We start from the raw sequence: 19,065 nt of genomic DNA on the forward strand, positions 1-19,065 counted from the left end.
CATTATAACTTCATGTACTGCAAATTTATAAACCAAACTTGCTAATTTGGGTATTTCTTATCTTTTTCTTTATCATACCTAATATATATGAACTTGACTTTAATTTACTAAAATTAATTTAACTTGTTTATCTTGAACTACGTGAAAATACGATAAGAACGATGAATCGTTAATTAGTTTATTTAACTTAACTACTTTTCAATAAATAGACATTCTATAGGTTGTGAAATCAAAATCAATATAAACACAATTCTTCCATGTAGTAAATAAATCAACCTCAATAGGTATATATGTAACACATATGAACACTTAGAACTTGAATTCTACCTCCACAACGAAATTGGTGTATACTATAGTCGTAACATACAATTTTCACTCGATTTGCCTATTTAAGCCAACTCCACTTTACTTTGAGCTCGAGCTTTAAAAATATTTAATGTTATGATTTAGTCATTAATAATAATACGGCACATCCAACCACCAATGCTAATACTATGCTAATTCCATCAATGAAACAAATACATTTATACTTGTAGTAATAACAACAATAATATGTAGGAACATATAGATGCATAAAGCGGAATTTCAGGAAACAATTTCCTAACATCTATCACAGGATCTCATGCATAACAATAGTATAGATCAGATTAAGTCGAAAGAATAATCACCTTTGAAGCGTGTTCTCCCGTTCGTATGCAAGCTTCGAAGATCTTAGAGCCCCACTTGTTGCTCCTCTACTCAGTCCACAAGCACGAATTGAATCCCACGTATGCTAGTACGGAAGAGAACGATCACAATCTGTCTCTTGCTTTGTTTGGGATGTACGGCGTTTAGAGAATGACAGTTAGGGTTTTTGTGTTTTCCTTTTGTGTCAGATATTCAATCACGTAGTTTCTAAATCCCTGACATTATAACTATTATAATGTGAGAGTTTTAGGTTAACACAAAACTAAAGCCCAACATTCTTCCCTTAACAGACCGGTTGCCATCGGGCCTTTTGGGCCCATTCCAATTAATGCTTATATGTGTGACCTTATAGGATTAATATATTTTAGTTGTAGGTCCAATCAATATTGTCCTGCTAATCACATTTATTTTCTAGCAAGCAAATATGATTACTAAAATAATTAACTTATTATCTTCATAATTAATTCCTATTTATATTTAGTAATTGCCGGAAATGTCTAAGGACATAATTCCTTCATAATAACCCAACCATCTATCAACAATCAACCTTGGTATGTTTATTTATTACAACAAAGTTAATTATGCACTAATTTGCAAACTTCATCTATATGTAATACAAATTAAATTGATGCACAAATGTATATGTGTTCTATTTACGTGATATTCACTTACATGAACTTATACGGAGTATAAGTTTAAGTAAACTTATCTGAACTTAATTTAGCTTATCATAACTTTTTCCAGTTGTAAATTGTACTATACGTATTTAACTATCCTTATTTTTTCCTTCGTGAAATTGTTACATCTGACCTTGTAAGAACTTATTCAGTTATTTGGTCATATCTAGACATATTTTTCTCGTAATAGTGAAAATAAACTAAACATTACACATCCTACATCATAAGGAACACGTCATGTACACACATTTTGTCATCTCACGTATACAACACCCAACCATTTCATAAAGACTAATTAACCTAATCCGATAACGTCTTAATTCTTAAACGATAATAATCCAGGAGTTTAAACCCGTAGATATTATAAAGATTCAATTAATAAGGCGGGTTTGTTTGACCCATAGGATATTGACCCATATTGTAGAGAAGATTGAAAAAAGAGGGACCAATGGTGATGACATGCCAAAGTTCATTCGTTTTCTTTTCTGGTAGTAGTTGGACTTATGAGGAAGATTATTTAAGATCTCATTAATTACTTTTTAATACAGTAGCTTATACTAACTCCTCTGCCTTACCAGATTACCAGTCACTTTAATTTAATTCCTTTTATTCAAACAAACAAACACTTCCATTCATTCTTTCAATTAGCAAAGCCTAATTTCACACTTTCTCTTCATTCCACCTTTTTTGTTTTCAGAAAAAGGAAATTCAAAATGTCAAAATTTGAGTGATGTAAGATTGTAAGGTGGGTGATCCCCAGCTGTAATAATATCTTCAGTTATGCATTGCTTTGCTTAACCCCCTTTTTCTGGAGTGTTGATTTTTGAGAGATAAACTAAAAACCTCAATTTTCACGTTTTCTTGAAAGTTGAAACCCTCTTCTTCTTGTTTAATTTACATCTGCTGTGAAATTAAGAACAAAAGGGAGGATTTTTGGGTAGTTAATCAGTTTTTATCAGCTGGGTTTGGATCAGATTCATACTTTGAAGCTGAAATTGTACTCGATCTGTGATTTTATTTCTGGGTTTTTGGTAGAAAGGAAAAAAGGAAGTATTTTCCCCCCATTTATGAAATTTGAGCTTCTGAATTCTGGACATGGAACGAGGTGCTGAAGAGTCTCCAAATGCTCATAGGGGTTTTCGTCTTCAAGCTCCTCTGGTAAATTTATTGCTTAAATTCTTCTATTTTGTCATCAAATTTATGGAACGTTTGGATGATTTTATCTTTTCATTTTCTGCTGAAATGTCTGGTACTTTGTTGGGTGAATTGTGTGGAATTTTGATTGGTGTGTGTTGTTGAAAAATGGCAATAAAAGGGAGTACCCTTTTTATCTAGGGAACTTAATTTTGGAGGCTCAGATTATTCAATTTTGATGGGTTTTGTACTCTTTTCCAGATTCCCTTCTTTGCTCAAAAACTCATAGATACTTGCAATATACTGGAATCTGTTTTCATATTCTCTTGAAAAAGAAGGAATTTTTCGATACCTTGAATTGTTCGATTTTGAGTTCAGTTTCCATTTTGCACAATTACTCTAGCATGATTGGAGAAGGGCCAATCCCCAATTATCGAATCGTTCCCTTGGCGCCCCAACTCTCCAATTTACCTTGCCATACCACCTTAAATGAATATATACTTGAGTGTGATCATTTGAAACCAATTGGAAACTTTATTAAGAAGAGTTTGAGTAATAAAGAACTGTTAGATTAGGTATTTCTTACATGATTCTATAGCTATGTGAGTGTACATGTTGGGTGTTTTTATTACCTCATTTCTGTTCCTCATCCATAGGTAAAGTAAGTTGATTGTATAGGGGTGCCAATATGCGATTTGAGCCGTGTGAGTGTGATAATTTATGTTTCTCTTTCTATCTTCGTTGGTAAATTCTTTTTGATAATATTATTAATGAAACATAATACCACATTTTAGTAAAGAGTTGAGTACACAAGCCAGGACAAGATTGACTAGAGCAATACAAGTAGACATTTCATTGTCAAAAGGTACTGTTCATCTACGGCCATGTTTGGTAAACAGCATTCATATTACCAGTATTTAGCATTTTGACCAAGTTTAATGCTAGTTCATCTGTCTGGGCCCTTTGGGGTATGTCAATTTGGACCCAAATTGTTAATCTGCAAAATGCTTTGAGCCTATGACCAACTTAATATAATGTTTGGCATGTTTGGTGAAATGCTGACTCCTACTTTTACCAACATTTTTTTACAAAACTGCTACTGTTAATTAAGCCTGTTAACACTACTTTGTATATGCTAATTGCTAACTATAAATGCTGACAGCTGCTCCTAACTTTTATTTGCCAAACACGGTTGTAATTTAACCGAAGCAAGTTGATCAGAGAGACTACTTATCAACTTAGATCAAGGATTCATCACTCATCAGGGTTAATTTAGCATTATTTGGTTCTAGAGTAACTCCTGGCATGGTTCAAGTACATCCCTTCTGGGTTTCCTTGACTTGTAGCATGACTTTTATGCAGAGTTTCTGCCTACATTTAACTCGAGTTCACTACATGGGGAAATGAGGTTGGAATACGGAGGTGTACTGACAATTGAGTGAATTGACAAACACTACTTTGAATTTATCTTATGTGCTTTTTCACTCTAAAAACTGTCTCCTAGGTTCCAACTTCCAGTAGCCTATGTTACATGAACTGGGCTTCAAGTGTCCAACAAAGGTATGCAGAGCAACAGAGTGGTTGAAATCTACCATTCTGCTATTATTTATGTCTGAAGTTAAAGGTCAACTTACCTATGGCCGGTCATCCAGAATCTGTGAAGACTTCTCTAAGTTAATACGAAGGAGCACTTACGACAGCCAATAGCAACCGTTCTCAAGTTAGCACGTGATGCCTATGCTACAGCATAAACTCACATACATACGGCATACCCTTCAAAAATAAACATACTTACTCTCTATAGAACCTTCTCCTGACTACACCTTCATGTTCATTATCGGTTTCAACTACTTCCTTTTGCTGCCATAAAACACCGAAAATCTCTTTGCTCAAATCATTCAACAACCTAAATTTTTCCACCTTCTGCATTATTCTTATCTCACATCTGTTTTGATTGGGCTTGTTGAAGAATCTGAGCTAGACAGTTGCTTGTATGTTCATTCTCATTTTTTTCTGCTAAATTACTTGGACTGGAAATGCTGTGGCTAGATTTCTCTAAGTTTGAATGATCTCATTATCTCAATGTTCTGTTATGGACACGGCCACCTGATGTGAGTCATGTGACCATTCCTTTCTGAAGCAAGTGTGCCTTGTATCATCTCTCATTATTGTCTTATGTTGCTATATCATTTTCCATGGATCAGTTATGGGCCTTATGGCTGCTGGTCAGGTGCTGACGCACTATTTACGTCAATCTCAAGTTTTTTTGGTTTCTTCTCCCAAACGCTTCATCTGTAGGTTTCTAAATCTTAAAAGATAGGACTAACATGCTTTTTCAGCTATTTCTTTCCAGTAAGTCTTTTCATGTGTCAGATAACAGATGTTGAAGATTTATCATTTAATGAAGTGTTTTACCAATGAGAAAGCATACCAAGAGCTATACTATTCCAGTATGACAATTAATTTTGTCATATCACATTTTTGTTGTCTGCTTACTGTTTGAATTTATTTGATGTGCAAATTCCTTGTAGTTAGGGTATATATGCTCTGTTTTTGTAGTTGCTCTCTATTTTTATCTCTCGGATTCTCATTTGTGAACAAATATTTCAGGTCGATTCCGTATCATGCTATTGCAAGGTAGACTCTAGTTTAAAAACGGTTGTCGGTGCAAGAAGGTTTGTTCCCGGGTCAAAGATTTGTATCCAGCCCGATATAAATCCCCGGGCCCACAAGAAAAAGAACTCTCGCAGGGAGAGGACCCGTGTTCAACCACCTCTCTTGCCCGGCCTCCCTGATGACCTGGCAATTGCTTGTCTCATCCGAGTCCCCCGAGTAGAGCATCGAAAGCTCCGCCTAGTTTGCAAAAGATGGCACCGACTCCTAGCTGGAAACTACTACTATTCTCTAAGGAAAAACCTTGGTATGGCCGAAGAGTGGGTATATGTCATGAAAAGGGACCGTGATGGAAAAATCTCATGGCATGCTTTTGATCCTACTTATCAAGTCTGGCTACCACTTCCGCCCGTTCCCGTAGAGTATTCTGAAGCCCGGGGATTCGGATGCGCTGTTCTAAGTGGTTGCCACCTGTACTTATTCGGAGGTGAAGATCCACTTCGGGGTTCTATGAGACGTGTTGTGTTTTACAGTGCAAGGACAAATAAATGGCACCCGGCACCAAGCATGCTTCGGAGGCGCCATTGCTTTGGTTCTTGTGTCATAGATAACTGCCTTTACGTTGCTGGTGGTGAATGTGAAGGAATCCAACGAGCTCTCCGTTCAGCCGAGGTGTATGACCCGAATAGAAACAGGTGGAGCTCCGTTACGGATATGACCACCGGGATGGTCCCTTTCATCGGGGTGGTGTACAACGGGAAGTGGTACTTAAAGGGACTAGGTTCTCACCGTCAAGTCATGAGTGAATCCTATGATCCCGAAAACAGCTCATGGAGCCCCGTAACTGACGGGATGGTTTCAAGTTGGAGGAATCCAAGCACAACCATGAACGGCCACCTTTACTCTATAGATTGTAGAGACGGGTGCAAACTTAGGGTGTACAACGAGGAAGCTGATTCGTGGGTTAAATTTATAGACAGTAAACTCCACCTTGGTAGTTCCCGAGCTTTAGAGGCTGCCGCACTCATTCCACTTAACGGTAAGCTTTGCATTATCCGTAATAACATGAGTATTAGTCTAGTTGATGTCTCAAACCCGGATAAACAAGTGGAGAGTAATCCAAATTTATGGGAGAATGTTGGTGGGAAAGGTCCTTTTAGGACAATGGTGACTAATATATTGTCGAGCATTGCGGGCCGCAGTGGTTTAAAGACTCATATTGTTCATTGTCAGGTTCTTCAAGCATGAATTCATAATACCATTCTTCTGGTATTAGAATTCATTCATTTTATGATCTTACAAATTCTATGGTAAAAAAAAATTCATTCGAGGTTCTGTCAGTTTCAGAACCCTAAATTTTTTGCTGCTCATCCTATTCGAAGGGCTGTTTTCGTTGCATTTTGTTACCTTCACATTGTACATTTTGTTCCAAATTGTGAAGAGAATTTCCGCATTCAGACAGCATTGAAGAAAGCAGAATACCATCACCCTGAAAGTAAGCAAACGTTCGTGTTTTTACCAGTATTATCAGTTTCTATTTGTTGAGATATAGCTTCTGTTTCAAAATGGATATGTAAAAATCCTGTAGGAAGAAATCTGCAGTTGTTTGCAGAATTCTTAAACTTAATTCGGTCTATGTAGTATTGTAGTAGTACATTAAAACAACTCTCATGCAGTGATTCTGCAGATGCTTTTGTGAATATCATGTCGAATTGCACAAATCTCGACTCTTCTTGCATCTTTGTCATGATTAATAATACTCCATTTCGTATCTGTAACTGTGTTTTTCTTCTTCTGTGTTTGACAGCATGTTTTTCTTCTAAAACAGGTATATACATTTGCATAAATGGAAAACAATGAAACATACATTTTCCTTTGACGGGAAATATACATTAAAACATACATGCAACCGAGTGTAGCTTCTAATTGGCAGAACATACATCGAAACTTACATTGAAACAAAGTAAAAATATTTAAACACAGTATACATTGCTCAAGCAGGAAAAAGAAAGATCAGACACCGGGTGTAGCTTCTAATTTGCGGGATTAGAGGGGGTTGTAGTAGTTGACCAAGAATGATTTTGATCTTGATCTGAATCTTAATCTTAAATTAAGAACAGAGTCAAATGATGAAGAACAAGCTGCCTTTGCCTTGTTCATACAAGTGGGAATAATCTCAAACTGTTTAGCAGGAAGTTTCTGACTGAAAACCCCAACATAGAACTCAACCATACCCGAATCTGTATCCATTTCCATACCCGAAACCGGAATCCAAACAAAAAGCTTCTTAGCTTGAATTCCTGAAACATGGGAAACTTTCCCAAAACTCAACTTCCCTTTAATAACCTTATCATAGTAAACAAGTTGATCATCAAGGAAATTGACATAACAGGGGTGTTCCATTTTTACAGTAAAGCTTCCATCTTTGGAAGATAGAGTATATGATTTTACTGCATTTGGGATTATACCTTTTGGGAGGTTGAATTCTGGGAGGATGTCATGGATGTCTTGGGAAGTATGGGAACCGTTGATTGGGTTTGATGGATGGTCAGGATTTGAGATACAGAGGGAGGAGAGAGAAAGGATGATGATGATGATGAAAGAGGTTGAAGGTTGAAAACTCCATGAAAGAGCCATGAATTGATGATGATGCAACAAGTGTTTGTTGACTTTTTCAGGACACATAGGGTTTGTCTTTACGTTTTGTTTAGGTTTATGAAACTAATTACGTGTCAATCACTTCAAACTATTCACTTGCCCAGTATGAATTATTAGTGGATGTCGATTAAGTTAGTTATTTAATGTATCAGAATGGTTTTTTGTGACTGAAATAAAATCATGCTACAATATTATTCATTTAGAGACTATTTGTGTCTACCAAAATTGAATTTAATTGAATTCGATTTCTATTTTTTTTAACATTTTATCCAATTAATTTTATAATAACAATACATAATTAACAAATTATTGACAAATTTGTATAATTTTAAACCACTATTGCAGAGTCTCTAGAGAAGCAAGAGAGTATTTAAAATGTACACTTCTCTTTTTCTTTATCAAAAGTCACTCTTCAAGAAGTAGTTTACAACGTCTTCATTCGATAGCATAAATTGCCATTATCATTCATCAACTCGAGCTTGATGAAGTTGTACGGCCTTGCCTCTGCCCATACAGAAAAATGAACAATTAATAAGTTTGCGTTTAGACGGTTAGGCTGTCATTTATCCATATAGAAAAATGAGCATTAAGTTTGCGTTTTAACGGTTGGTCCATCATTTAAACTCATGATAACTAATTTCGGACAAAGAGAGTAATTTTCAGGGTAACTACAACATGGGTTGCTTTTCAACAAGGCAAGCAATATGGTTGTACTAGTAGTATTTTCCTAACAATGAACAGTTAATTTATTTTAGAAGTATTACAAATGAGCCACGTTCAAGATATTGACCTTGACAACAACTTCACATATTCATATTTTACACTCAACCAAGCAATTTGTTTAGCAATTTGTTTTCTCCAATTAAATATACATATTTTTGTAAGAGACCGTATGACAGTTAGTATGTCAGGCCACATGTTACGTCATCCACCTCTTGATATGACAATTAAACAAGTATCAGGCGGCTTGATAGGAGATTAATTGAATTAAATAATTTAATCCACAAGTGAGATTTATAAGAAAAAAAGAGAAAGAACAACACCAAATGAAAATATTATGTGATAGAGTGAGTATGACAGACCACATGTTATGTCATCCATCTCAGACAAGCGCCAGACGACTTGATAAGAGACTAACTGAATGTCTGAATTAAATCATTTAATTTAAAAGGAAAAGAGAGAAAGAACATACCTTGAACATCAACTTATCCTGGTAAGTACAAGAATGAATGGTTCTAAACTGATTAACATCAAGTTTCTTGTTAACTAAACCAAATTGCAAGTAAATGTTGTCATTAGGAGGCAAATCAACCTTAATCTCATCAACTTTAAGCCAAATCATTAGCCATTTCACCCTAACACCTTCCAAATTAGTGATTGATCCTATCTTTAAGGTGCCTGATATAAGCTCATCGTAGCAGACCATGTAATCTTCCAACTGCACGTAACAAGGCTGCTGTTTTTCGAGTTCGACTGCGAAGGTGCCGTCTTCTATGGAGAATGTGTAGTTCTTGACTGAGTCGGGGAAGAGACCGCCCGGGAGGCCGAATATAGGGAGGATTTCGTAGATGGTGGTGGTGGCGGTCGCGGTGGCGGGGTGGTGGTGGGAGTGGAGGAGGATGAGGATGAAGGAGAGGGGAGAAATTTTGGTCAAGGAAGTCATGCTTGTTCTACCACCCATAACATTTAACCACGATGTTCTTAATGAAGGACAACTATATTATATAATTATATCCTCTATTGAATATTGTAATATAAGTTGAGATGGGCATGGGCCAGTAGGTGGACTACCGACCCCGACCCGATCCGATCCCGTAGTAAATCCGACACGACATGAGAGGCACGGCGATGGGCCATGGTGTACACTATTTTAAAAACTCAACATCAGCACGCGCTTATTTTTTTTATGCAATCAACAAAAAACGATAATTAAATTAGTAACGGAGCCCGCTAGCATCGCTTGATCCACCCCAGCACATCACGTGCGTGGGTCTCATTTACGGAAGAGACAAGAGAGCGACACATCACGACTTTCCCTTAGCCCATTCTAGACACAGACCGGCCAGGCACGAGGCCCACACCAGGGTTCAAGCTCGAGCTGAACGAGCAGGCTCGAGCCAAGCTTGAGACATCCTAATTCTTAGTGAACAAAGCTCAACCAACAAATTACAAAGCTCGGTTAAGATCGAACAATGAAAATCCTTATCAAGCTTAGCTCGAACAAGGTAAAACTCAGATCGGCTCGGTTCATTTGCAGCCACGTGGGCCATATGTGGGCCTACTCATCCGGATAGAACGGTCATTGTTATAAGCTACTTTGTTGGTAGAAAGAATGGAGTTGTTGTGTTGGTTAAACGGAAATAAATGAGATAATATAGACTAGACGGCATACTCGTGATCCACGAGCCTAAATGTTTTAGCAAGAGTTTGGTGTACAAGGACAAATAATTCAAACTGTAAGTTAATGCTGGGCCAACCAAATCCCCTTTCTTTTTTATAGGCAAGATGATGGGTGGGTACATCCGGAACCTATCCGGGAGTAACCCGGTCCGAGTTTGCGGATTAGACATTTTAGGAGTGAGGGAAGGGCACGGGGATCCCTTCCCGAGCCGGCCCAACCCGACCCAAACAAATACCTCAGTAGAATTAATCAAAATCTTTTAGAGCATAGTGAAAGAAAAACTTAGGATGGGAAACATGTTTTTAGAAAAGCAAAACCCTTGGTTGTGCAAGAAATCAGCCTCAACATGAGATAAAAATGGTAAAGAGAAACCGGAATATGACCCTGTATATAAAGATGGCTGTGACCGGCTCGACCCATCACAAAACAGCCCGACCCGTCACAAGCTCAGAGTCGTGGGGCGGCCCTGGGCCACATATTTTTGGGAAAAAAAACGACAAGGCACGGCGCGACTCGACCCGACACGACAAAGCACACTAAATTTAGTAAAATTAGGCAAGCCCGTGGCCCTGAGCCCTATTTTGAACTTTTCAGCCCAGCCTGACAAGATGCAGAGTGGGGTCTGGTGTGGGCCCGACCCATTTAGGCCCACAGGATCAGACAAGTTGAAAGTAAAGCATACTCATTACCTTAAGCAGAAATGTAATAGATTCCTGGATGCTAAAAAGATACATCACAGGATAAGTTGTTCTACACACATAATCTCGGGTTTTACTGGTCTACATATTCTCTGATAGTTTCATCAGAGAAGAAATCTACACTAATAGCACAGCAATACAAGCAAGTGTAAAAGCCCTCGAAGCACGAGGGTGATGTACATATTTATACTTAAATTTCTAAGCAGCCTGGAGACCAAACTTCCGTCTTACGGCAAGGCCATCTCAGCTTCTGCTATATTAGACTACATACACGAAAACGGGAGAAAGTAACCTTTTATGCTTCTTTCATCACCGCTAAGTGATCGATGCGTGTCTATTCAGTCAGCAGCATTTGGATTTCTCCATGAATAGGTGGTGGAAGCTGCAGATCAGAAGAAGGTAAAGAGATTAGAGAGTGATTTTGTTAAGCAAAGCAGTACAACAGAGATTAAGCTGATTAATGCAAACAAACAACTACTGTTAACCATACAGAAGTAGCAGATGTATACAACGCAACAATAAGGCTCTGTTTGGTTTGGTGTAAAATGTTTTTCATTGTAACATGATTTTCCAAGGGAAAACACAATTCCAAACTAGTTTTCCTTGTTTGGTTCCTTAAAGAAAATGGGAGAAGATGGTGAAGATTGAGGGGAAGAAAGGAGAGGGAGGTAAAAAGAAAAAGGGGTTTCCCTCTCTTTCAAATGGAGTTACGGAAAATTGTTTTCCATCCCTTGCCCAACCAAACGACGTAAAATGATTGAAAAGGGGGAAATCGTTTTCCATGAAAACGTTTTACACCTTATGAAACGGAGCTTAAGTGCATCAACTGAAGTCTAATGTCCATTATCAGTACAAATCAATGATAAGGTAACTAGGCTTTAATTTTTTTAGAACAGTGGAGTTGTATAGCCTTGTTTTCAATAATCAGCACCGCTCAGTTAGTTCTTTACCGTAATTGATTATGCAAGGCAGTATTGTCAATCTGTCAATACTAAAATAACCATTGATATCTATGCATTAAGTTCTGAAACACCAGTGAAAACTTGAGCTCAATAAGGTAACTTCGCTTCAATTCTCCTAACTGACCATATCAATCTGTCTTTTACTTCAAGTCCTTAACGGGAGGTTGGTTTGCAAAATTTTCATTGAGCACTTTCTCATGCAAGTAGAATATGCAAGAACAACACAGACTACCAAAGCAAAGTCCCTTGCAGTTTCAACCAGAAAGTAACAAAAAAATGATCGACCTCACTAGTCACTACCAAGAGTACCAACCCACATCCTTGGAATGTTAGTAAGAGACATACTTCTGATAAAAGCTATAGGTTTTTAACAAGAATTTCAAAGATCATCAAGAGTGGAGTTGTTCTGTCTTTGTCAGCATTAAAAAAATACAACAGTAGCAATTATACTGAATTGGATAATCTGAGCTTTTTGGTGATGGATTGCCAATCCACATTATGCAAACAAACAAGATGTATTTTACCACGTATACGGTTTCCTTCAAAAACATTGGCACATTTAAACAAGTTATCGGTATCATTAACCTCACATGGCTCTATACTATCACGAGCAATCATAGTTAAACACATCCGAGAGTAACATGAAACACAGGTTCATCAATTGGAAATTTCAGTACTTTAGGCCATAAGCACGGATCAAAATATTGCTCTAGTAGAAATGAGAAATAAGCAACATTAAAATGTCCTCAAGTCAACCAGTAATGCGAACACCAAACAATCTAGTAAGTAGCCACGAAAAGTTTAAGCAGAAAATACTACAAAATCCAGCCTCAGCACCAACCCATATTATATCCAAATGTGAGCAAGAAAGACTAGCAGAAGACATGCTTCTCAATTCCTAATAACAACTATTGTGTTCTAACAAGAGTTATCAACACACAGTGATCAGGATTTATAAACTTCTGTCACTAAGAATAGTATAGCATTGGGTTGATTGAACATTAGCAGAACGCCAATCCTAAATGTATAAGAACACATAACAAATTTTCAAGTCACGCAGCAGAGTCCGGCAAGCAACATGTAGCAGGTTCTACAATTTCCAATTGGCAACTTCATGGGTGAAATTTAGCTTAACAGAAATCAAACATTGATGGAATGGAATTAGAAAGAAGCAACCTTAAAAGATTACTTAAGAAAACAAATGATGCCAATTGTAGACATACCAATAACAACAATTTCACATCTTATCTTATCCACCTAGATTTGACTGTTCTTTTACCTCATTATTTGACAAAATCAACCTAAATTTGACCAATAAACAAAAGATAAACTTAGCAATTGAATAATTTATTGATCTACAATCATCCACCAAAGTCAACCCTAAATTATATAATCAATCCATTCAATTCAGCTATAGAATTTCACAATCTGTAACATAACCAGCATCAAGAATCAATAAATTCGTAATTAAAATCGAAACAAGGACAATAAATGATGATAATAGTAATTATACCTCGAACATTTGGTTCCAAGAACGAAGATGGCCACGAGAATTGGAAGCACGGCAAGAATGAACAGTTTCAAACTGATGAACACTGAGCTTCTTGCTAATCAAACCAACATGAAAGTAAATTGAATCAGAAGGAGGCAAATCCACCTTAATTTCATCAACATCAAACCACAGAAAGAGTCGCTTGACTTGAATCCCTTTCAAATCAGTAATTGACCCCATTTTTAGGGTTCCGGTGATGCGTTTTTCGTAGTAAACCAAGTAATCGAACTGAATATAGCAATTCGTATCAAGGTCAACGGTGAATCGACCATCTTTAGGAGAGAGAGTGTAGTTGTGGACGCAATTGGGCAAGAGACCGCTTGGGAGGCCGAATTCGGGGAGAATTTCGAAGACGGAAGGAGGAGTTGAGGATTCTGAGAGGGAGAAGATGGTGATGAAGAGGAGAGAGAAAACGGTGAGGTAGGGTTTTGCAGACGCCATTGATGATGGTTGTTGAAGGTTTTGTTCGTTTTTTAGAGGAGAGAGAAAATGAGAAAAGAATCGATGGTCTGAATTTGAATATTTAAGGGAGAAAATGAAAAGGAAAATGGGGTTAAAATATTGATTAGTGAAACTGAAAAGTCCAAAAGCTGATTTGGTGGACGATAATGTTAGTTTACTGGCCAAATGATGGCATTAGTCAGCTAATGATTTATAGATAAGATTGACACAACTTGACATTTTAAAATATTGTTGGCCAATGTGGTAATTAGCCCTATATTTAGTTTGAGCAAAGAGTTGATTATGATTCTGATCGGTCAAACAGACTTTATAAACTTCGATGTTAATTTAGAGTCGAACGTAGATAAAATCAAATAATAATCAAACAGATTAAAACATAAACTAAATTAGAAACACTAGTATGGGTGAATAAGCATCTCACATATACTCTCATGCGTAACACATTTCATAACAAAACTCAAACCGCTATTAATTTCAATCACACGTTAATAATTACACAATAATATATGCCCTTTATACATACAAATACTTTGTAATAAAATTCTAATTATACTAGGACTTCTAATAAAAATAAAGCACATCTTTTTGCTACATGACAGCTGGCTAAAGGGACTAGTAAAATCGTGTAGGATTCATACTTATGATTAAGCCTAAATCTTAAAATATAAAGTAGTTGATGAGAGTTAATGTAAGGAAAATAATAATAAAATCACTAATTCCACATTATTAATTTCACAGTATGTTTTTATCAACCCTGCCATACTTCCAACCTCTATAATTGTAAGATTATCTCACTTTAATTTCACTTATCAATAAATCCTCTTCCATAGTTGGTCACAAATCACAATACCCCTTAAATAATACTCTATGGAGTACCTATAAAAAAAGTGATCATTGAGATAGAAGAAAAATGTGCATAGTGTGATAGTGAAAACTAGTTTTACTCCCTCCATTTTTTAATAAGACTTATTAAGGATTGTTAGTAATCATTTTGTATTAACATGGAAACCATAAAAACAATTATTAGTATTGACAATTTTTAAGTTTATAATTCAAACTAAATCATAAGATGCTCGAGTGGTCTGGCGGTGGCAGCCCAGAAGCTAACGATTTCGCCTTTGAATTTTGAAATCATACGATATAACTTTCAAGATTTATAAAATTAAAAACGGACAACTGATAATGATTCATAACCGTCTAAGCAGATCCTGAAATACTAGATACTTTACGAGTAAATTTAATATCTCAACGACCAACAACTACTTAAAGAATAGGAAAAGTATGTGGCCATGTGCCAGTAACCCATAAAAGCAACAATAATGAAGGATAGATCTTCAATCATGCACCATTATTGCATTACCTAAGGGCTTACTCATCTGCAAGTTCCATCCCAATATTAACTCTGTGAGCACAAAGCAGTTCAGACTTCAGACTCACCAATCAACCACACTATTTATGGAACACTGAAGTTTATGAAACAAAGGCATTATTGTGCATCTTTTTACAGGTATGGATCATATAGGTACATTTATAACACCAACAAGAAGAAAAGAAAATTACTCATAATAGCAAATTTGAACTTTTTGATCTAAACATCTATCCGTTAATTCAGGACATGTCAGTGTCGAGAATCACACACGAATAACCATACCATCTCGAATTGTCCATACTGCTTTGTCTATTGCAAAAGAAAAGTCTTCATATTGAGGCATCTCTGTGGATAGCCACAATATAGGCAAAACTGTAAAATCCAGTACAAATTTTACTAAATTGAGACTGTATTCTAAAACAAAATTATTAACATTATTCAGATAATCAGGTCCCCATTTGGTTTACAGAAATCACAACTAATAACTGAATTAAGCAGACAATACAAGAACATAATACCTTCAAGAACCCCGGAAACCGAAAAAAAAGTCGAGTAAAAATGACAATGATACATCTTTATAACCTGTAAGCACAGCATAATGAACAATTGAACATAATAATGTCCTTTTAAATCATGTTAAAGGACAAGGTGTGAGACAAAAGACCAAAGCAAGGCTCCACAAAATATCTGAACCACCAACCACCTTTTTCCCTTAGCACTATCACTAGTGTCCTTAGCACTCGTTCCGCCACCACCACCACCAGTAGACTTACCTGCAACCAAGATCATTACTTCAATATGATGAAATCAACTTCACCTTCTATATATTTCAGGCAGAATTGTTCTTCCATTATGGTAATTGTGGATTAATTAACCACAGATTAATACTTTTTAATTAATTTTATGGAGGACAGTAGCTTACCACTAGAAGCTGGAGCAGTGCTATTGGTTGCAGGAGAACCTTTAGATAAATCATTGAACACCTTAGCATCTGGAGAATTGGGTGCTATGTGCAGAAGACCTGAACCCACATAACATAATAACATAAAAAAAACCGAGCTAGTGGTACATAAATTGCGCGATAGAGGATGTAGATTCAATAAATTCATGCTCATTTCTAGACTTGATCAACTATAGCCCGACCTGACCTGAAAAAGTGAGGGTTTGGGCAGCCTCAAGTATTTTTAGACCAAAACCCAAGCCCAACCCAAAAAAACCCATTTCGGCCCAAACTTTGATCACCTCTACTCATTTCATATAATAATAATAATATCTAAAAGACAAATAAAAAAAATAATGTTACCTGGACATTCAGTAACACTGAAAGTAGGTAAATGACAAGTCTGAGGGAGTTCAAGAGCTAAGGTAGCATTGACCTTGATGCCGAGGCTAGGATCATCACGGTCTTTGACGAGGATGCACAGACATTTCTTGCTGTCCCTGAGAACTGGCTTCAGTCCAATGCAACAATCTTGTGTTGGAGACTTAGCCTGACCAGAAACATAAGGGAGACAAGTTGCAATACCAACTAGTTGATTTGCACACTCTTGTTTATCCTTGGTTATGTCACAAAAACACTCAGTTACAAGAACAAGAAACACTACAATTGACAAGAATCCTCCTTTACTGTGTGTTGATCTTCTTGCCATTTTGTGAATATGTAGTGCTCAATGGAGTGAATGCGCTTTATAAGTGTGCGCAAAAAGGTATCCAAATGATCAATTAAAGAAGTTGGCAAACAGTAGGGTAACAGAGTGGGCACAATGAAATTAAATGCAATAAACCCATCCCCACTTATTTTTACTTTTCACCTCAAAAAATAAGTTTGATCTAAGGCTAATAAGTTTCAATAAAAGTTTCCCGATCAAGTGACAAAACATAGTCTTAACGTAACTAAATTCCAACTATATTCAGAAAGAAGAAAGATATGCAAAACATAGGCCACGCCAAGCCCCGAGTTAGTTGCATACTTGCATATCAATCAATTCACCTGTTAGGGCCTCTGTAATGCAATATGCAATGTACTATATAGGGGTGAAACTGTAAATTAAAGAGTGCATACACTAAATATAAGAGCATCCCTTTACAAACTTTACTAAATCAAGACCCCTGTATTATATTAAAAAAAATTACTACCATTGTTCAGATGATCAAATCCCATTTGGTTTACAGAAATCAGAACTAAAATTAAATCAAGCAGAGATTACAATAACATAATAGCATATTACATACAACCGGGTGCACGGTGCACCCTCTCACATTTTCTCCTTAAATATGAGGAGAAAATGTGGTAGGGACCACCAATGGGCATAAAAATACCCTTGGGTGCACGGTGTACCCGGGTGCACCTAATAATTTTCAATTTTCAAGACCCTGAAAACGCGAAAAAAATCTAGTAAAAAAGACAATGATACATCTATTTAACCTATAAGCACATCATAATGAACAATTGAACATAATAATGTCCTTTTAAATCATGTTAAAGGACAAGGTGTGAGACAAAACACCAAAGCAAGGCTCCACAAAACATTTGAACCACCAACCACCTCTTCCCCTTTGCACTATCACTAGTGTCCTTAGCACTCGTTCTGCCATCACCACCACCACCACCACCACCACCACCACTACCACCACTAGAAGCTGGAGTAGTACTATTGGAATTAGCCAAAGCTTTAGCATAATCAGTGAACAACTTAGCCTCAGGAGAAGTAGGTGGCAAGTGCAGAAGAGCTGTAACCACATAATAGATAATACAACAGCATCAAACACGGCAATTAAATTCGAGTGGTACACAAGTTGTCGGATAAGTACAAGAAAAACAACGTCGTACCTGGGCAATTAGTAAGACTTTGACTAGCATTAGGTATACGACAAGCCTGAGGGAGTTCAAGAGCTAAGGTAACATTAATCTTGAGGCCGAGGCTAGGATCATCGTGGTCCTTGATTAGGATACACACACATTTCTTGTTATCCTTGGCTACTTGTTTGAGTCCAGTGCAACAATCTTGGGTTGGAGCCTTACCCTGACCACCAACAAAGGGGAGACAAGTTACAATCCCAACTAGTTGCTGTGCACACTCTTGTTTATCCTTTTCTATGTCACAAAAACACTCAATTACAAGAATAAGAAGCACTACAATTGACAGTAATCCTCCTTTACTATGTGCTCTTCTTGCCATTTTTTGAACAAGTAGTGTTCAATGGAGCAACTGCGGTTTATAAATGTGGGAGACAGAGTGGGCACATTAAATGCCCATCCCCCCATTTCCTTTTACTTTTCTCCTTAAAAAAAATTATGTTTGGTCTAAGGCTAATAAGTTTCCCATCAAGTGACAAAACATAGTCTTTACGTAACTAAATTCCAACTACATTCGGAAAGATGAAAGAAAAAAGATTACAAGAAAAGAAAATCAGTTACAAAGACTCTAATAGTGTGGTGATTTAATAGGTTTTTATATATTACAAATTTCAATACGTGTCTCAAAAATTTAAGTGCCTGAATAAAATATAAGGGTGCCAAACAAAATTATTTCTTACGGGCAATTATATCACTTCTACTTATATCGTGAATGTCAACTATCTTAGTTGTTTAAAGTAGTGGGTGATACTCATGGCATGAGATTGAATCTCGTGTGGAACTTGACCTATCAAGAAGACAGTTTGGCCTTCACATTATGTGTTTCTTTTGTTCGAAATAGTTGCACCAAGTGTTGCTTTTATTTATAGGACCCACCAACCAATTGGCAAAAGCAACTATTGTCAATTGTCAATACATCAGTATGTCTGTGAGAAGAGGATGGGGTAGGTAATGCCATAGTGAGACTTAAAGAGTCCTAATCTTAAAAATAATTC

At 36.8% G+C, this 19,065-nt stretch overlaps 5 protein-coding genes across 6 annotated transcripts; 1 reads left to right on the forward strand and 4 right to left on the reverse strand.

Moving 5' to 3' along the window:
• The first annotated feature begins 1,816 nt into the window (after positions 1-1,816).
• On the forward strand, positions 1,817-6,889 carry LOC110797348 (F-box/kelch-repeat protein At1g55270). The gene is made up of 2 exons (XM_022002451.2): positions 1,817-2,522; positions 5,109-6,889. The coding sequence occupies exons 1-2, from the start codon at positions 2,460-2,462 to the stop codon at positions 6,357-6,359; spliced, it is 1,314 nt and encodes a 437-aa protein (XP_021858143.1). The 5' UTR covers positions 1,817-2,459; the 3' UTR covers positions 6,360-6,889.
• Positions 6,890-6,922: 33 nt separating this feature from the next.
• Positions 6,923-10,071, reverse strand: LOC110797349 (uncharacterized). 2 transcript variants are annotated; one of them, XM_056842919.1, is made up of 2 exons: positions 8,962-10,071; positions 6,923-8,273 (listed from the first exon to the last, which is right to left on the reverse strand). In XM_056842919.1, exon 2 carries the CDS (start codon positions 7,794-7,796, stop codon positions 7,158-7,160), a length of 639 nt encoding a protein of 212 aa, XP_056698897.1. In that variant the 5' UTR covers positions 7,797-8,273; positions 8,962-10,071; the 3' UTR covers positions 6,923-7,157. The 2 variants fall into 2 exon arrangements, with proteins under 2 accessions (XP_056698897.1, XP_021858145.1); XM_022002453.2 differs by having other exon boundaries at positions 8,087-8,273; positions 8,962-9,584.
• Positions 10,072-10,855: 784 nt separating this feature from the next.
• LOC110797350 (uncharacterized) lies at positions 10,856-13,913 on the reverse strand. The gene is made up of 2 exons (XM_022002454.2): positions 13,344-13,913; positions 10,856-11,250 (listed from the first exon to the last, which is right to left on the reverse strand). The coding sequence occupies exons 1-2, from the start codon at positions 13,821-13,823 to the stop codon at positions 11,203-11,205; spliced, it is 528 nt and encodes a 175-aa protein (XP_021858146.1). The 5' UTR covers positions 13,824-13,913; the 3' UTR covers positions 10,856-11,202.
• Positions 13,914-15,625: 1,712 nt separating this feature from the next.
• LOC110797353 (non-specific lipid transfer protein GPI-anchored 14) lies at positions 15,626-17,099 on the reverse strand. Its single transcript, XM_022002460.2, has 3 exons — positions 16,517-17,099; positions 16,136-16,234; positions 15,626-15,986 (listed from the first exon to the last, which is right to left on the reverse strand). Exons 1-3 carry the CDS (start codon positions 16,860-16,862, stop codon positions 15,850-15,852), a joined length of 582 nt encoding a protein of 193 aa, XP_021858152.1. The 5' UTR covers positions 16,863-17,099; the 3' UTR covers positions 15,626-15,849.
• Positions 17,100-17,248: 149 nt separating this feature from the next.
• LOC110797352 (non-specific lipid transfer protein GPI-anchored 14) lies at positions 17,249-18,636 on the reverse strand. Its single transcript, XM_022002458.2, has 2 exons — positions 18,044-18,636; positions 17,249-17,943 (listed from the first exon to the last, which is right to left on the reverse strand). Exons 1-2 carry the CDS (start codon positions 18,390-18,392, stop codon positions 17,693-17,695), a joined length of 600 nt encoding a protein of 199 aa, XP_021858150.1. The 5' UTR covers positions 18,393-18,636; the 3' UTR covers positions 17,249-17,692.
• Between the last annotated feature and the right edge of the window lie 429 nt (positions 18,637-19,065).

This window comes from Spinacia oleracea, chromosome 4, assembly GCF_020520425.1.
Source record: "Spinacia oleracea cultivar Varoflay chromosome 4, BTI_SOV_V1, whole genome shotgun sequence".
NCBI lineage: Eukaryota > Viridiplantae > Streptophyta > Magnoliopsida > Caryophyllales > Amaranthaceae > Spinacia > Spinacia oleracea.